Consider the following 19,637-nt stretch of genomic DNA (forward strand, 5'->3'; position numbering starts at 1 on the left):
ACCATTGTACAATTCATAATAGACCCCCATCTTACATTGCCATGGTGTTCAAGTATCCACAATGTATTGATTTAGAATCTTGAACCCTAGAGACTACATTTCCCACAATCCCCTTTTCCTTTTCCTGTTTCTGTGTCTCCTTACTTGGGAGGAATTTAGAGTTTCTGTTTTCCTCCCACATGGGCTCTCTGGTTCCATGGTGGAGGAGGGAGGAGCAGCTCTTGGTTTTTGCTAGCCTTACTTCCTTATACTTCAAGATAAATATTTAATAAATATTAAATATGATACTTGGAGTACTGGATATTAATTTTAATCTTAACAACAATCAAAATATATTATCTTATGTAGCTGAAAAAAGTATTTATCAGTTTCTTGTCCAAAACTTCACAATCTTTAGCAATGTTATTCTTTCTGGAAGCATTATCTGTGTCCATATGAATCAGAGAGAAAGAATGGTGAAACGGAAAAAAAATTTTTTAATTTGGAATACTAGGGTTTGCCATTTAGTGGCTCTGTGACCTTGAATAAGTTCTCTGAGCTTTACTTTCTTTATCTGATGTTATCCTAAATAATTTCAAAGTTCCCTTCTATTTCAAAATCTATAGTTCTATAAAACAGCTAGTAGTAATTAGGCTAAACAACTCTCAAAACCTTTTCCACCCTAACCCAGCTACATTCCCCAAGAAGACATTGTATATCTCTACTGTTAGTGGCAGAAGAAAAAGAGTTATTTATGTACTCTTTAGCAGAAAATAACTAACCATTATTTTTCTCTTCTTCTGGTATTAACTCGATGGAGATAGAGCCTTTAATAGTGGGGGGACCTTGAAGTCACAAAGTCCTGGGTTCAAAGAGCCCATATTTACTAGCTAGGAATCTTGAAACACCACTCCAATGTACTGGCCATGCTTAAAAGAACTCACACATGTCGAGCTCTCACACAGAGATCAGAAGGGACTCTGAAGAACTTTTAGTATCAATTGTGATATTGGCGCAGGACCATCCTGTGTAGCATGCCCACATCAAATAAGACAGTATGCTTTATTACCAAAATAGAATGGCAGCATTTCAAAAGAAACATGAGATGTGCATATTTAGAGATATCTGAATCCCAAATGTCCATATGAGTTATTTGTGCACAACATATGGTAGAGCCTTCCAAGTTCATATTAGTCTGATCAGCCACAATTGGACATATCATACCTGGCATAGTGGTATCATTTTGGATTAGGGGTAGTGATTGATATACAATAAGCATTTGGGGGCTCTTCAAGTATGAAGGACAACAAACAACCAACCAACTAGCTATGTGACCATGGGCCATTGACCTTTTGGAACCTAGTTTCTTCATTAATAAACTGAAAATATTATTTTTAGTCCTTAAAGGGTTCTTGTGAGACTCAAATGAAATTACAGACATCTTTATAAACATCTCCATGACATATCACATGCTCTCCATTGTCCATCTCCAACAAGTCCTCAGGCTTCTATGTCTGGGACCTTGAGTACTGATTGATGAGAACTCCCTTTGCCTGGATTCACACCCACCACCCACTTCTCAAACATACTCTCCCTTGCACTCCTCATGTCTTACCTCCTGTCCCCTGAAATTTTCCAAATCTAGCTCTGAGAACAATTAAATCAACATTGTCATTCCTGGAAAAATCATTTGTCCTATACCTCCAATCATCATTTCCTCAGACTTCCCTGTCCAAATCATTTCTCCCTTTTAGAAGCTGAGCTCTTTGAGATTAAGGACTGTCTTGTTTGCTTGTACCTATATTTCTAGCAATTAGTACAAGGCTTGAAATATGGTAATTGATTAATGAATATTTTTATTCATATGTAAACATATTATATATAACTGCAAAACTTAAAGTACTATACAAAGAGCATCTAAATTACAATTATCTCTTGCCTGGTGGTACATTTCTATCATGCTACAGGAAGAGCCTCATGGCTGTTACTTAACTCTGAGTTTAGTACACATTACTCCCTTCAAATATACCATAGACTCATCAAACTGGCTTTTTTGCTATTACTAACATAAGGGTTTTTATCTCCTAACTCTGTGACTAAATAGGGTATCCCAATGCCTGAAAAAAAAAATGCTTTCTCCTCACCTCCATTTCTTAAAATACCTACTTTCCTTTGAAGCTTGGCTAAAATACTTCCACTCACATGAAACCTTTCTTGAACCACCTGGATGCTAGTATCTCTTCTCCTCCCAAAATTATCTTGTCTTTATTTTGTATATGCTTTTTTTGCACACATGTTATTTTCCCCAATTGAATCTAAGCTCCCTGAGAGCCAAGACTGTTTTATTTTTACTTTGACATGTCTAGCACCTAATATAATGACTGACATACAGTAAGAATTTTTTTTGTTGTTTTGAACGACTAATTCAATGAATAATCTATGGTTCACCTATCTTGATGCCACATTCCTTTAACCTCCAACCTCATAACATAGGTCAGGATTGCCTTTTCGCATGAGATTAAGTTACTGTATGCCAAGTAGAGAAGGCTAAAGGCTATAGAAATAGATTCTATGAAAAAAATTATTCCCTTTCAAGCAGAGATTTACATTCTAATCATAGTGATAAGTATATATCATTTCAGAATAAAGATACAACACAGAACAAATACAAATATATTTTTCTTTATTTTACACTGTAAAGTTCCTCTCATTTTTAAAGGAACAGTTCATTTTCCCTGCTAACCTGAAAAATTGAGAGATATTCTTCAAGTCTCATTACATTCTTTTTTTTTAAACCCTTACCTTCCATCTTGGAGTCAATACTGTGTATTGCTTCTAAGGCAGAAGACTGGTAAGGGCTAGGCAATGGGGGTTAAGTGACTTTCCCAGGGTCACACAGCTGGAAAGTGTCTGAGGCTAGATTTGAACCTAGGACCTCCCATCTCTAGGGCTGGCTCTCAAACCACTGAGATACCCAGCTGCCCCCCCCCATTACATTGTGTTCTAAGGGAGAAATGAGTCTGCATTTCTAAATAGAGGTGGCTGCTGTTTTGCCATAGCAGGAAAACAAACATCACATATTCTATGCAAATCTTGGTAGAGTTCTTCTTGTTCTCCATATTTGGTAGATGCAAGACATCTTTAGTGCTTTGTCTTTCATTCTAATAGATCTAGTGGCTAGCTCCCCTGAAGAACTAAATCTAGCACTTTAAGGCTCTCCACAAGAGGACTTTAATATACTTTGTAGTCTTAGTACACATTATTTTGCTTTACTTTTTATATTTTAGCCCCAAGCTACTGGTAGCCTACAGAAATCTTTCCCTACCACTCTCTTCCCATAGCTGAAATATTTCTTTTATTTATTTATTTTAAAAACCCTTCCTTCTGTTTTAGAAGTATTGATTCTAAGTAGAAGAACAGTAAAGGGTTAGGCAATGGAAATTAAATGATATTTATGTAAAATGGGAAATGTAAGCAAAGAAGGTCCAAGCTTCTCTCAGATTGATCTTCTGAAGTTCAAATCTGACCTCAGACGCTTATCAGTAAATGAGGATAATAGCACCTCTCTCACAACACTGTTGTGAGCATTATATTTTTTACATATGTAAATATATATACATATATACACAAACATAAATATGTACACATGTACCTGGGTATATATTTATGCATGTATGTTTTGCTATTTAGCCATTAGCAGTCATGTCTGACTCTTTATGACCCAATTTGGGGTTTTCTTGGCAAAAATACAGGAGTTTTTTGCCATTTCTTTCTCCAGCTCATTTTATAGACATGCAAACTAAGGCAAATAAGGTTTAAGTGACTTGTCCAGAATAATACAGCTAGTAAGTGCCCAAGGTCAGATTTGAACTTCAGAAGATGAATCTTCCTAACTCAAGGCCCAGGGTTCTATCTCCTGGGTGTGTGTGTGTGTGTGTGTGTGTGTGTGTGTGTGTGTGTGTGTGTGTGTGTGTGTGTGTGTCTGTGAGAGAGAGAGAGAGAGAGAGAGAGAGAGATGGCATGTGTTTACATATAAACACACGAACTTTGCACATATTAAAAGTGCTAGGTAGCACTTTAGCTATTGTTTTCTGATTTGTGTTCATGTTGTGACTCCCCAGTAGAACATAAATAAGCTCCTTGAGACCAGAAACTATTTCATTTTGTCTTTATATTCCCAGTGCCTAGAAGAGTGTCCTACACATAGCAGATCCTTAAAAATATTTGCTGTATTGTTAATTTAGAAATAATTATAAAGCTATAAGAATTTATATTTGATTTCTTCAAACCAAATAAACATAAGAGTTAATGTCTTGAATGCTAGAACTTTTCTATATAAATCATATGTTTTCTTGCTTTCCATGGTGCTATTTACACAGAATGATACTCTTATAGTTTGTGGTCACTGTTCTAATGAGAAGAATTATACATACATTTGAAACAAAAAGAATTTCATACAATCAGAGACTATGTTATTACTTGGAAAAGCCCTTAGAATTAATCAAATTCAACTCCCCTTATTTTCCAGAAGGGAAAAAAGGTCACAAAAAGGGAAATGATTTGCCCAAGGTAATTATAACTAGTTAGTAGCAGAGCTGGGAATAGCAGTGAGATACAGCTACTTGTTCAGGATTCTTTCCCCTATACAATGAACTCCTTGGAAATACTATGAAATTTCCATCATTGGGAACTAAAGGAAAGAAAAAACAAGCCTGAGCTATATTGTATTTTGATCAATTACACTTATAGAATATATTTAACAATAAAATGTTGAACAATTAGTAAAGATCAGAATTTTCAGTAATAAAAGTAGTATGAAAGCCTTTAGCAAAATGACCAGTCAATATGATAAAATGGAGCATGCCTGTATTCGCATTTATATACAAATTCTTGCTGAATAAGAAAGAGAAAAACAGAAGAAAGGTGCTAACCCTGGTTCTATCTACTATTAACTGTGTAAAGCATCTTGGGAAGTCATGAGTCATGGCTTTGGTATTTAAAAGATTTGCCTTCTGTTTGTCACTACTCAGGTTCTCTATGAAACTCATCAAGTCACCTCACCTCTCTAAGATTCTAGGTACCCCATCTGCCAGTTGTGAGGCATGTACTAAATCAGAGGATCTCAAACAGTGTTAGGAACCTTACCAAGAGTGCCTAGTCACAAAAATTTGCCTTTTCTATGACGTAAGATTTGAAAAATTAAGACTTGAAAAAGAGAAGCAATTTACCCAAATTCATATAGTTAATAAGTAAGCAAAGACTACTTCCCCCATTTTGCAGACAAGAAGGCTGATTATTAAGAGACCACAAGTGATTTGTACCAAATCTTATGGTTCACATATAGTGAAGAAAGAGTAGTACCTTAGATTCCATTGTCACTGAATTTCAGAACTTGAAGAAAAGTTAGAGATCATCTAGTGTTGCATTTGTAGAGGTAAGTGAAGCAATCAGGGGAAATTCTACAGTTGCTAAGGGACAAAGTCAAGAAAATATAGATTCTGGTCTTCTGACTAAGTCCACTACATCCATCCACTCACTACATTCTGGAAAATGTTCTAATCTTACCTTTTTCAAGAAGCCTTTTTTTTATCACACCACATAAGCACACATTCTAGTGCCTTCCCTTGGAGATTACCTTTCATTTATTCTGTATAAATCTTGAATGAACAATTTTTTCCATGTTTTCTTACCCCAGGAGAATATGAACTCCTAGAGGTCAGGGATCATGTTTTTGCTTTTCATTATAGTCCCAGAAAAGGTCACACTGGCTGACACAAGGAAAAGCATAAGAAAGGCTTGCTAACTGATGAATTAAATGATCAAACTGGATCAAATAGGCTGTTGGGTTTTTTTATTCCTGAATAAAGAACTATTTTTCTGCCCTAAGAATCTATGGTTAGATAGGAATAGAAAAGAGCCAAGATAAACAGTGCTAAATATGCCCTAAGCTTGTGATTACATACCTGAGGGGGACCACTCAATAGCAGTCTCCTGGGGTGGAAGTTGTCCATTCTGCCCTCATTTCTATTATTGTAGTCCATATGGCTGGGTTTGGGGACAGTCCACTGGCGGTAATAGAGAGACTGTTCTGTGCAGGTCATCATCTTACTCAAGAGAGGGCGAAAAGAACTGGCCCACATGACTGAATGGTAGGGCAGGAGGGAAGATGCCTTAGGAAGGCCACTGCTGTCTGTGGAAGTAACCATGTCATAGACCAGCTTAGGCAGGAAAACTACGGGTGGTTGCTTCAATCCTTTGGTCATGGGGCACTGGGAGCTCTGTAAGATGAAAGCATTTGAAGTCGGTGCAGAAGAAGAGGAAGAGGAAGAATATGGTGAAGATGAAGAGGTGACTGAAACCTGGACACTTCTAAGGTTGGGTTTTGGATTCAGGCACATGTCTTGCTCTCCTGGCCCAGGGCAGTGCCTGCTGATGGTAGTCTGAGTACCTTCACTTACTCTCTGTCTCTGCTTCTCACAGCTAGCGGCACCTTCTTCCATCACACTATTGAGAGGAGGATGCGGGGATCTGGCCCTCTCACCCAATGACACTAGTGGTGGAGATGATTCATTGCAAAAGGCCAGACCTGAAAAGAAAAGCTATGTTTCAGAATATCACTTGCACTAACTGTCCCGAGGACAATAGACATTAACAACATGCAGCGTTTCTTGTTCCTAGGCAGAAAACTTAAAAGGATAAATCAGCCAATCAACAAGCATATACCAAAAGTGAAGAGCTGGTTATGCAAAAGTAAGAATCTTTCTCTTTAAGGATTTATATCTGCACATACATTTGCACACACATATCCAATTATATTTACACATATAGGCATATACAAAATCTATATAACATAATTGGTGGGAGAGGTGCTAGCAGTTGGGAGAATAAGAAAAGGCTTTATGTAGATGGTGATCCTTGGGCTGAGTTTTGAAAGAAATTTCAAAGGTGATGATAAGAGATAGAGATGAGGGGGATATTATTTCAAAACATTGTTTTTATGAGAAATTTCATACTTTAGATTAATTTTAAAACAACTATAGTTGAAAACCTAAGGAAGGATCATACAAAGCTAGAAGAACCAACTAACTATTGTGTATGATTTGGGGGCAATGGAATTATGAATTTAATGAGGATAACATTCTAGTCCTACACTAGAACTTGGGTTCAAATAATCAAATACCCTGTTCTACATAATTTTGAAGAATATGTGGATAAACATCCAATAGCCATGCGTTTTAAGGAAAGATCTGAGAGCTTTAATGGACTATATGTTTGATGTAACTCAACAAAAGGGCATGGTAGTCAAAAAAACTGAAATTATCCTAACCTTTATGAATAGAAGCATAGTGTTTATAACAAGGTAGGAAGCAGATAAGACAAGGAAAAGAACTATTGAAAAAGGAGAATTACTCAAGGTAACCCTTAGATATTTGTGGTAGTGAGAGGTTTAATTGACAAAGTCTAACTACATAAGTACAAAGTAGAGAGGGAGATATATAGTTTGAATGGCAGGCAACTAGATAGCACAGTGGATGATCTCAAGCCTGTAGTCGGGGAGATCTAAGTTCAAATCTAGCTTCAAACACTATATGACCCAAAGCAAATCACTTAACCTCTGTTTGCCTAAGTTTTCTCATTTGTAAATTGGAAATAATAGTAATACTTGCCTCCCAGGGTTGTTGTGAGGTTCTAATGAGACAATAATTATAAAGAACTTAGCACAGTTGCTGGCATGTAATAGTAAGCACTGAACAAATGTTAGCTATCATTATTATTATTTCTTTTGAAGTGATAGTAATGCCATTCTCCATGAAAATGATGTCAATCAAAATTCAAAATAGGGATCACTTGTGATCATAGATTTAGAACGACATGAGCCTTAAAAGTCTTTTCCAACCCCTTCTTTTTTTACTAATGAGGAGACTTGGGCCCAGAGGTTAATAAGTAAAAGAGTTAGGATTTGAATTTGTATCTTTTGCCTCTAAAGTCATTGCTCTTCTCACCATACTTTACTGCCTCTTGACTTCCTCATTAAAACTTCATAATAAAAAAACCTATTCCTACCGTCTTGCCCATTTGAAAATTCTTACTTGAAGTTTTTGAGGAAAGAGATGACGATGCAGAATCATGAGAGCATGATCTTTCCCTTTTGACAGGACTTCTTTTCTCAGACACAGAACCTATGTCAAAAAACACACACAGAGAAAATTCAAATGTAACTTGTCTTTCTACACAGGGAATTATTTTTTTCTAGACTGACTGCTAAAGCATAGTCAACCTACTTTATGCTATGTTGATTTACATTTTTTGTTTTGTTTTTTAAATATAAGGTAGGTAGGATTTTTCTAGAATTGGTCTGTTTTTCTAAATATCCAAAACAAAGCAAGTATAAATATTATTCCTACTTAATAAACCAGTATAGCTTATACTAGTTAGTATTCTCCATAGCATTTCAATTCTCCAAACAGTTCCCAAATATTTGCTTTGTGCAAGCATTGTTCTTAATAACAGAGCAGCTCTCAAATTTAGACAAGACACAATCCAGTTCCCTGTTGTACAACTTAATGGGGACATGCTACAAAAATAAACACATGATATTACAAGATAAATACATTTGAGGGGCATAAATAACTCAGTTACTGCTGAAAGTAGGAGGGAAAAGGTGACCTTTGGCTGGGGTTATTGGATATCCAGAGAAGAAAGAAACAGAAGAAGCTCCAAGTAGAGGGAAGTTTGAACACAGACAAAAAGAATAAAAAGCATGAAGAAAATCTGGAGTGTGGTCAGCAATGTAATTTGACTGCAACACGGAGTAGCTAGCATAGAACAATACAAAATAAACCAGAAATGTAAGGCAAAGCCAGATTGTAGAGCAAGGTTAAAACAAATTAGAATTTGAATCCTATACACTATACAATAGTATATAATGAATTATATAAAAACTATCTTCAGGACTCCATTTTACAATGCCTACAATACTACCTTGCAAGGTTTACCACTTTTATTAAGGAGTTTGGTTGGGAGAAAGTGAACCTGCAGATTGAAGCGCCTGCCAATCAGTCACTCCATCTATGCCCACACACCTTCAGTCACAATCTCTTCATCTTCATTATCTGTACTGCTCAGCTTCTCCGGGTCACTTTCCAAGACCTCGCCTACAGTCACTTTCTCCATGGGGACTTCAGAACTCACAAAATAGGCTGCCAAGCCAAGCTCTTGCTCTAAGGTTGTTCTCATCAAACAGGATGAGTTTATTAAACGCAGGTCACAGTACCTTAAAGACCTAAAAATGAATAAGAGAATGATATATGTGGTAATGGTTGTTCCCTAACCATTACCCACCATCACCGAAAAGGGCTGATTATTGTAAGGATAAAAATAGATCACTGGTGCAAAAATTAATAGCTGGAGGGGCCATTAGAAGTCATTGACCAAATGCTCATTTTACAGATGAAGAAACAGGAACAGAGACATTTAAGTTTCTCGAACGAAGTTGCACAGAGATGAATTTCCTTGTTCAGGGTCTTTGCATTAATGGTGCCTTGCTTTCAGATGCAAGTCATTTACCATCTTCTGCACGAAATCTTGCTTGATTTCCTACCCCTTACACTGTGAGTTTCCTCTCTTTCAAACTGCTTTTATGTTTGACTGTTTTGTATGTATTTGAATTTATTTATTTCCTATGTAAATGTCTGAAGCAAGATTTGGACTCATATTTTCCTGACTCCAAGTAGTCCAATACCTTATCCACACTACGACGCTGCATCTCCAAAACAGATACTATAAATAAAAGCAATTTTCAAGTATTAAAAAAACCAAATAAATATAAGATATCATGGTTGCATAAAAAAGGAGGAAATATAGGCTGTGCTCACCTTGGCAAGGATTCTCCATGAGGATCCATTCCACTAAATATTAGTATACAAGGCAGCCCCTCTAACTCAAGATAAGTCTGAGGCCTCCACTCTGCATCTTCAATTTTCTGCCACACCTGTCACATAAGAAAAAATCATTTGTCAGTGCCTTGAACTGTTGTAACAACTTATACTTCTCCACTGATTTTCACAGTTCTAAGCACAAATCCCACAAAAAAAAAAACCCTGTGAGGAAGGTAAAATAAATATTATTCTTCCCAGTTTATAAATGAGAAAAATGAGGTCCAAAATGGTTAAGTGACTTGCCCAAGATTATACAAAAAATAAATTGCATAGCCAAGATTTGAATACAGATCCATTAACTCTAAATATAACTTTTTTTCCACTAATAAGTATTTACTAAAATGAATGAAGCCAAGCTACCTACTGGTTGATCTCTAATTTCAAATGTCTAGATTGAATATGTTATCTATTTTTCATTCAATGTCTTTTATATAAAGATCTAAGAGATAAAGATCTGCTTGTATCTTGATTCTTGGGCAGGGTCTCTAAATAAATTTGTCTTTTTAATTATAATAATATGAAAACTATATAAGGGAAGGGCAACGAGGTGGCTCAGCACATTGAGAGTCAGGCTTAGAGAAAGAAGGACCTGGGTTCAAATCCGGCCTCAGACATTTCCTAGCTATGTTAACTCCAGGCAAATCACAACCTCCCACTGCCTAGCCCTTACCATTTTTCTGCTTTGAAATCAATCTGCAGTATTGATTCTAAGACAGAAGGTAAGGGCTTAAAAAAAAACAACTACTACTACTACTACTACATGATCCAATATATTTTGTCTTAGCTGCTAGAAAGCTATTTCTCAAGTGTTAGAATCTCCTTATTATCAAAAAAGCATCTATGACTCTCACTTCCTTCAGAAAAATCTCTTTTCTGTCATATCTTTAGATATCCTTTCTCAGCAGGTTTTAATCTATATGAAATCTCAAGTTCATTCCGAAGTAAGCACAATGCATTTCTTAAATATTTTTAAATGACTAAAGAATTGAAAGTATCTTCTTCTGATGTAATAAGATAGTTCTTGCTACATACATTAAAAGAATACTTCATTGTTTATTTTTTACTACCCAAGTTTGAAGTTAATATTTTTCTCTGTAAAAAAAATAGATATGTGCATCCATTTATCCATGGATAATAAATTTGTTCAAATAGCAGCCACCCACAACTCCAAAACCTAAGTGAAATTGGATTGAACCTAAGAAATCATGCTGGGGCCAAGTAAAATATTTTAAGGAATCCTAGCATGCAATCCTAGCAAATATACATCATTCCCTGGATGTGTTGTGATTTTATTGCCTTGGGGTTTCGAAGTAGGAGGGAAAGATAGAGAAAGAGGAACATGGAAACCAAAATTTCACTGGATTTGCCAAGGAATTGCCAAGATGGAAATGTCTTAGACATTAAATACCAATACACCATAATATGCCAATATCTAAGACACATGTTCTCAGAGAATCACAGGGCTCTGAGATGCTAAATGGCTTGCTTATGGGAACATAGTTAATATGTGTGAGAGACAGGAAGGAATTCAACACAGTCCCTCTGGATTCTTAGGGCACTGGGTAGAGGGGGAACAGAACAGCTCCCTGAGAGCCAGCTGGGCATGCATGCCAATACTTCTCCAATGCTAATTTAGGGTATGGGTAGTCATTAATGGTCCCAAAGTCATGCCAATATGGAAAGTCTCAAGCGAAGATCTTCAGGGATCTGTGCTTGAACTGAGTTCTTTAACATTTTCTAAAATGTGTTATCTATACAAATACATATATATAGTTGTGTGAGTATAAATATATATATATATGCATACATAATATGTATATATCTCTAGAAAGACTGATAGATGAATCAACTTCTTCTGAAAACCTCTATGATGCCTCATCATAGCACAGAAATTACCTGGAGTAAGCTCGGCAAGGTCCTATCAATAAGGTTTCGAACATAGACCTAGTCACTGATCTTGTTTCTATCATCCAAGTACTAGTCTAGCAACATTTTTTTAAAAACCATCAGCAGAAGGTTGATCACACCAAGTGATTAATTTTTTTAACCACAGCAACATATGAAATCATCTGATATAGTTTATATGTGTGACTCAAAGCAATTTACTTAAATGCCCCTAGCCTCAGTAACCTCATCTTTAAAAAAAATAAACAATAGCACCTACTGCAGGGTATTATAAGGCACAAACAAGAGAACATCTATAAGAAGCATTATATAAATGTTAAATCAATTATTATTATTTATATAGTATTGTTAAAAAAAACAACAATAAAGCATATAAGGTATTGGGAACTGGTATTGGAAAGGAGAGACATGTGGGAGGGGGAACATTAAAATACCTAATTTGCTTAGAGAGAGTCTTCATGGAGAAAATCAAAGATACTTGAATTACTGAAAAAGGCAGCAAATTAGGAAGTTGAATCTTTACTTTAATACTTCAACAATGCTTTTGATCATCAACTCCAATATTATTTTGTTACATTTTTATTTTTGGCACAGTTTTCACAGATTAATAGAACTTTGCTTATTACCCTACTGCTAATTAGCTGATGAGGCTACTACTTTGGAACCAATCTAAAGAATTCTAGTTATGGGTAACTTTAGCTTTTTAGAACAATATACATTCCCATATATAAGAAACAGAATTCTACTATATGATTTAGCAATATATATATGGAACATTCCATGTCAACATCATAAACATTCACCCTTTCCTAGGTTTTGTGTTGAATGTCAGAGGGGACCTCTTCCCTATACTAAAGATACATCTGAGTGCTTGTCCCCCAAACTCCACTTCAAGTTTTGTCCAAATATGCACCAATGAAAGTATGTTCATGGACTCTTCCCTACTTCCCAGTTTCATCTGCAAAATGAGAGGGATTGACTATGAATATCTGGAAATAGGGGATCATTCATTCATTCATTCATTCGATAAGCATTTATTAGCACCTGCTAGGTACAGTGGTGCTTGGTTCTACAAATACAGAAACAAAAGCAGAAATGGTCCTTGCCTTTAAGAAGCTTACATTTTATTAGAGGAAGCAAGATCTACACAGAAAAATAAATGCAAAATATATTCAAAGTGAATATATTCTTTTTTTTAAACCTTTACCTTCCATCTTAGAATCAATAGTGTGTATTGGTTTTAAGGCAGAAGAGTGGTAAGGGCTAGGCAATGGGGATCAAGTGACTTGCCGAGGGTCACACAATCAGGAAGTGTCTGAGTCCACATTTGAACCCAGGACCTCCCATCCATAGGTCTAGCTCTCAATCCACTGAGCCACCCAGATGTCCCACAAAGTTAATAGATTCTTGGTCAAGGAATCCTTATAATAGATGGACCCTGAGGTCTCTTCCAATTGTGAGATGGAAGGCATAATCTTTCTCTGAGCATCTGCCCTCCCCTTTAAGGAAGCTCTGGATCATAGGAACATAATAATGTATCTCAGGATATAGTATAGCTAAGGACCTTAAATATAATATAGTCCAACACATTCATTGTATAGAGAAGAAAACTAAGAGTCAGAGAGATGAAGTCAATTAGGTTGCTCAAGGATACTTATACAGTAAACATCAGGGCCTCTGTGTGATCCCAGGTTTTCTGGGGAGAACTATCTTCCTAAGTTTAACACTAAGAAATGTCTTAGTGTTCTTCTGTCCTACATTGGTCATTTTAAAGATGGCTCAAGACAGAAAGAGATCTCATCAAATTCACAGAAGTCCATAAGCACATGAAGAGACTAACCATATTTCATCAACATACATCTCCTTGTGGGAAGAAGGTGGGAAAGGAGCCCAACATTAACTTACCTTTAATTGTTCCACAAAGTGTTTCCCAATGGTGATGGTAGAATTTGGGTTCCCCAAAATGATCTCAAAGTGATCTTCTAGGGCTAGTCTTTCCCTTACATGATAGAGCCGCTCATATGCGACAGCAGCCAAGGGGATGCAAGGAATACGAAGCACAACCATGAGCCCATGCCCACAGGCACACTGCTTAGAAGAGTTGATTAGATTCTGGGTGATCTCCAGAGTCTCCACAGATGTGTAGTTCTTCATCTGCGACAGGCCACTAACAGCCATCATTGCTGCAGAATAATGTTGAACAAGGACAAAGGTTCTTATCACCGCACTATGCAATCTGGGAAACCTGAAGAGATGAGAGAATATGGTGACTTAGGGAACTGAGAGGCTGAGGACACTACACCCTACCCTTCTCCTCACATATGCCTTTACTAGCCAGCAATTCATTGAATGCAGTTGTGAAAAAGGGACTGTTCATACAATCAGAAAGAAAAGATAATTAGAGCTGTGGAGTAAAAAGGCAAAAATAGCTGCCCCAAGTTATAACAAAGGTGTATGCTTCTCTCCCACTCTGATGCTGTCTATAGCTAAAGCAGAGAGAGTCTGAATCTTTGGGCTACTAAGACTCATTCATTATGCTGTTGTGGCTGAGGTGCGTGTTTTGGGAGAGAGAAGAAAGCCTTTCTTGTGGCAGAACCTTGAAGGTCTAATAAGTTAATTTACTTGCATTTATTTTCCTATGTGCCTACATCTGTTCACCTCTGTTCTACACCATGGACCACAGTGTAATCTATTAAAAAGACTTACACTGATGACTGTGTCCTTCTGAGCCCTTGCCTGGCCATTCAGCATGTCTACATTAGTGTCACAGTTCCCAAACATTGCACACAGAAGAAAAAAGTAATTTTGATAAACCTACATGGGGCTTCTCTAAAGAAATACCTGTATACTACTCTACACAAAAGTATGTAGATTATAAAAATATCCTTATCCACACTGTACAAATTCTAATAAAATATCTCCTAACTGTTGTCCACCAATGGTTTCCCCCCTTCTCTGCATCTCCTCCCAACACATCCTTTACAAAGGGTTGTCCATTAGATGCAGATTGGATGCAACAGTCTGAGATACCTTCTGATTCCAGGAATATGGGTTAACCATAATGTCAGAGCAGATTATAACTAAAATGCCATTGCATACTTGGACCCAGTTTTCTCTTATAGAATTAGATCTATGATTTATAATCCAATGGTTCTGAACCCAAGTTACACTTTGATATCTATTTCTGACACACCAATAAACCTAGTGATCTAGTAGGCTGTGATCAATGGCTTTACTAGGGAAACTGGGACCATGTTACATTCTACTTTTATTTCCTTCTCTTTTTCAAAACATAATTGCTAATACAAACAGAGTTTCCTAAGCCAAAACCTCCTGAAAAGGCAATAAGATGTCATGACAGGAAAATGTGACTGGAAAATGCAGGTCCTAGTCCTAGCTCTGCCACTTTGCCTGAATCTCTCTCTCCATCTCCTTCTCCCTAATATCTCACATATTTATGGACATTCCAAATAACTTATATATAGCATCAGACTTTATGCAGAACAAATGCATAACAAATTTTTTTGATTGGAATGTTTATTGAATAATTTTATCAAGTTGCTGTGACCTTGGTCAAGATACTTTGTTCACCCTCCCAGGTATGTTTCTTCTTATATAAAATGAAAAGATAAAAGGGTTGGGCCAGGTGATCTCATCTTATTCTAAGGCTTTAAACTGGCTAAACAATAAACTCCATGAAGTCAGGGACTGTGTCTTTGTACTCTCCATCAGCAGCTGTGGTGCTATAACCAGCTACTGCTTAATAAACATTTGTTGAACAATTCTTTATAAATGATTCTTCCCTTCCACGTTTTCTTCTAATTGTGAAATATACAAACTATAGTCATGGGGAAGGAAGGAGGAAAAAACCTCCTTTTCCCACTTCCATGTTTATTGAAGGAAGGGCCAAAGCAATATGAAGACAGTATCCCAACACAATCACAAACTTACAGATATTCAGACACATTATGTTTGTGATAGCCCTGACTATCTTACAGGCTTGTGGAAGGAATCAAAGGAGACAACAAGTACCAAGTGCTATGTTAATGACAGACGTTACAAGGATTTTTTGTGATTCCAAGTCTAACATAGTATGAGAAATGTCAAGAACTATCAACATAGTGAGTAATTCTGACAAATGAATTATAGGTGCATTTTTATAACCAGGAAAGAACATTAGAGAAATAGCCCATCTTAGCTATGTCTTCCATCCTTCCATTCCCACAGTGAACATAATAAATGCTTGTTGAATTGATATTACTGTATGTAGGGACCCTAATATTAACAAACAAAATTCTTTTAATGGTTATTCCAAAGAACTAACAGCTCATAACTAGCTTAAATGTCAAAATCTAACTGTATAGCCTTATCTTCTTTGTCAATGACAAAAGCTAAACTTTTCTTTGAGAGAAGGCTATATTCCAGGCTCTCTCTAGTAAAGAAAGCTAATAAGGTATGGTGAGAAGAGAATAGGCTCTGTAGTCAGAGGAGCCATGTTTAAATCTTGCCTTTAACATTTACTATTTACATGACCTATAGCAAGTCACTTAAGCTCCTTAAGTCTCACGTTTTCTTAGTTGTAAAATGAAGAGGTTTGACTATATGGCTTTTGAGATCCATTCCGACTCAAGAGCTAGGACCTTATCAGTAGGAATCTACTAAGACAAAATTTTGAAGTAGGCTAGAAAGTCAGGACCTTTTGAGTTCATAATAATAATGATAATAAACATAACTTTTGTTGTTTTTGTTAAGTAATATCAATCATGTCCAACTCTTTGCAACCCCATGTGGGGTTTTCTTTTTTTTTTTAAATCCTTACCTTCCGTCTTGGAGTCAATACTGTGTATTGCTTCTAAGGCAGAAGAGTGGTAAGGACTAGGCAATGGGGGTCAAGTGACTTGCTCATGGTCACACAGATGGGAAGTGTCTGAGGCCAGATTTGAATCTAGGACCTCCCATCTCTAAGCCTGGCTCTCAATCCACTGAGCCACTCCTCTACCCCCTGGGGTTTTCTTAACAAAGATAATGGAGTAGTTTGTAATTTCTTTCCCTAGCTTCTTTTACAGTTGGGGAAACTGAGGCAGAGTTAAGTGACTTGCCCAGGGTCACATAGCTGGTAAGTGCCTGAGGCTACATTTGAACTCAGGTCTTCTTGCCTCTAAGCCCAATGAACTACTGCTTGATCTAGCTGCCCTCATCATAACTACTAACATTTATATAGCACTTACTCTGTTATGTGCTAGATATTGTACTAAGTTTTTAACAATTATTAGTATCTCATTTGATCTTCACAACCCTAGGAGACAGGTGCTATTATTATCTCCTTTTATATATAGATGGGGAAACTGACGCAAATGGGTTGAGTAACTTTCCCAAGGACACACACAGCTAGTAATTATCTTAGATCAGATTTAAACTAAGGTCTTCCTGACTATGCCACCTAGCTGCCCCATTAAAGAGACCCTCATGAATTCACTTTTTTTCTTTCTCTCTGACTTTCTATTTCCATCTCAACAGGAGAGAGAGAGAGAGAGAGAGAGAGAGAGAGAGAGAGAGAGAGAGAGAGAGAGAGAGAGAGAGAGAGAGAGGGAGAGAGAGAGAGAGAGAGAGAGAGAGAGAGAGAGAGAGAGAGAAAGAGAGAGAGAGGGAGAGAGAGAGAGAGAGAGAGAGAGAGAGAGAGAGAGAGAGAGAGAGAGAGAGAGAGAGAGAGAGAGAGAGAGAGAGAGAGAGAGAGAGAGAGAGAGAGAGAGAACTCAGGAGCAGCCAAAAACTACATTCAAGCACTTGAAGGGTCATTAGGTAGAAAAGTAATTAGATTTTTTCCTACTTGGTCCTAGTAGAGCAGGAGCAATAGGTAGAAACTACGAATAAGCAAATTTAGATTTGATGTCAAGAAAACTTCTTAGAGATTAAATCCTAAAGTAAATAGGTTGCCCTGAAAGGTGAGAATTATGCTTTATTGGGAGCATTCAAGCAGAGGCTAGAAGGCTATTGGTTGGACATATTATAGTGAGAATTCCTTTATTATATGGGTTGGACTTAATTGACACTGAAGTTCCTTCAAATTATAACACTAGAGGCAACTTTTCCATATTTTATAATTCTAGCAAGGACAGTCATGGTTGAGGATAGGGAGAAAGGAAGGAGGTAGGGAAGGAGATGGCACTAAATTTTCAAAAAGGGAACTAGTTCAGTTCCTTCCCCCTCTCTTCTTTCCCACAGATTCCACCCCAAGTTCTAGCTAAATAGTCACCAATAAATGGGCATTCAATAGATTTCTTCCCACTGTCCATAATCTACCTAGAAAGCAGAAAGTAGAATGGCAACCATAATCCTCCTGGATGCCATTCACTTCCTCTACAGTAATAGATTATTATCCAGTGTCTCATTCTACAAGTACCGAGATCCCTTATAGCCCTCTTTATATTCTTATTTTTAATAACTTTCATTTCTATATTATGTTAAGGTTTACAAAGTGCTTTCCTCACAGCTCTGTAAAAAGACAATTCTTAACCTTGGGTCTATTATCTCAGGAAATCTCTGAATCTGAATGAGAAAATAATTTACACCTTTATTTTCAGTAGCTCTTGCTTTTTATATATAAAAACAGACTTCTGGAGTTAGACAGGCTAAGATAAAAAGAATGGAAAGGCCTTTTAAAAACATTTATTTAACACTCTTTGAGTAATACAGATTTGATCAAATTATCTTCTGGCTCAAAAAAATCTTCTATGACTCCTTATATTGCCTTCAGAATCTAGTATTTAAAGCCTTCAACAATCAGGCTCCCATTTAACTTTCTTATATTATTTCATATTACTTCTCTTCAAATACTGTTCATTCTCGTCAATCTCTCCAGCTAATTTTTCCCTACATGCCATCCCATATTTCACTACCATGCCTCTGTATAAGTAGACATTGACATCCAGAAGGTATCACTTCCTATTCATCTCTATGTTCTCAAATTCTTAGCTTCCTCTGAAGCACAGCTTAGGCGCCAACTCACACATGCCACCTCCTCGATTCCTTCCATCTCCCATTTATTAGAACTCTCACTCCTTAGAAACTTTTTTATGATTTTGTGGGGCAGGATTTATTTAATTACTTGTATGTTTTTTGAAGAGTAACTTGTATATGTAACCTTCCAGAGAAAGAACTTATAAAGAGAAACAAGCAAGATATTGGTTTTTAATATAACTATATATGATATATAAAGATATACATATATGCTTTATATGAAGATATACATATATCCATTTTTATGTATACATATAAAAATATACATTTATCTTTTTGTCACATGCCTTCTTTAGCTTAGGGAGGAGAAGGAAAGAGCTACATGAGAACTTTAATGTAACAATCAAACAAATTAATGAATGGGGAAAAAGTATTTGTGTATTGTGTATTGTGAAAGGCAGTTTTGCCTAGTGAATAGAGGGCCAGCCTTGGAGTCAGAAAGTGCTAGACACAATACTGACACATACTAGCTATGTGAACATGAGTAAATCACTCAGCCTCAGTGCTCAAGCTGCTCTCTAAGACTGTTAGTTCCTTATGAGTTGCTATGTTACATCAATGAAGGGGATTTCCATGCTAGGAGTTCCAGATACCAATAAATATCACAGCATCAAAATACACCTTGTTTACCTAATGTATTAAGTATAATATAAATTCCTTGTACACAGTAACAAGTATATGTTTCATAACTTGTAAATTATACAATGCCTAATACAATTGCCATACACATAGTAGGCACTTGTGAATACCTGAGTCACTGTTATAAAAATGAAGCCCAGAGGTTAAGTAACTCTGCCA

General features: G+C 36.6%; 1 protein-coding gene across 11 annotated transcripts in view; it reads right to left on the bottom strand.

Moving 5' to 3' along the window:
• Window positions 1-19,637, bottom strand: part of GREB1 (growth regulating estrogen receptor binding 1) — a 233,818-nt gene that overhangs the window by 43,395 nt on the left and 170,786 nt on the right. For 9 of the 11 annotated variants that reach the window (XM_007476320.3, XM_007476318.2, XM_016428803.2 and 6 more), the window contains 5 exons: window positions 13,728-14,067; window positions 9,855-9,970; window positions 9,063-9,262; window positions 8,070-8,159; window positions 5,943-6,565 (listed from right to left, as the gene is read on the bottom strand). In XM_007476320.3, the coding sequence (XP_007476382.2) occupies window positions 5,943-6,565; window positions 8,070-8,159; window positions 9,063-9,262; window positions 9,855-9,970; window positions 13,728-14,067 (1,369 nt within the window). The remainder of the gene's footprint in view (window positions 1-5,942; window positions 6,566-8,069; window positions 8,160-9,062; window positions 9,263-9,854; window positions 9,971-13,727; window positions 14,068-19,637) is intronic. The other 2 variants (XM_056813491.1, XM_056813492.1) reach the window with 2 other exon arrangements.

Source organism: Monodelphis domestica, chromosome 1 (assembly GCF_027887165.1).
Source record: "Monodelphis domestica isolate mMonDom1 chromosome 1, mMonDom1.pri, whole genome shotgun sequence".
Lineage (NCBI taxonomy): Eukaryota > Metazoa > Chordata > Mammalia > Didelphimorphia > Didelphidae > Monodelphis > Monodelphis domestica.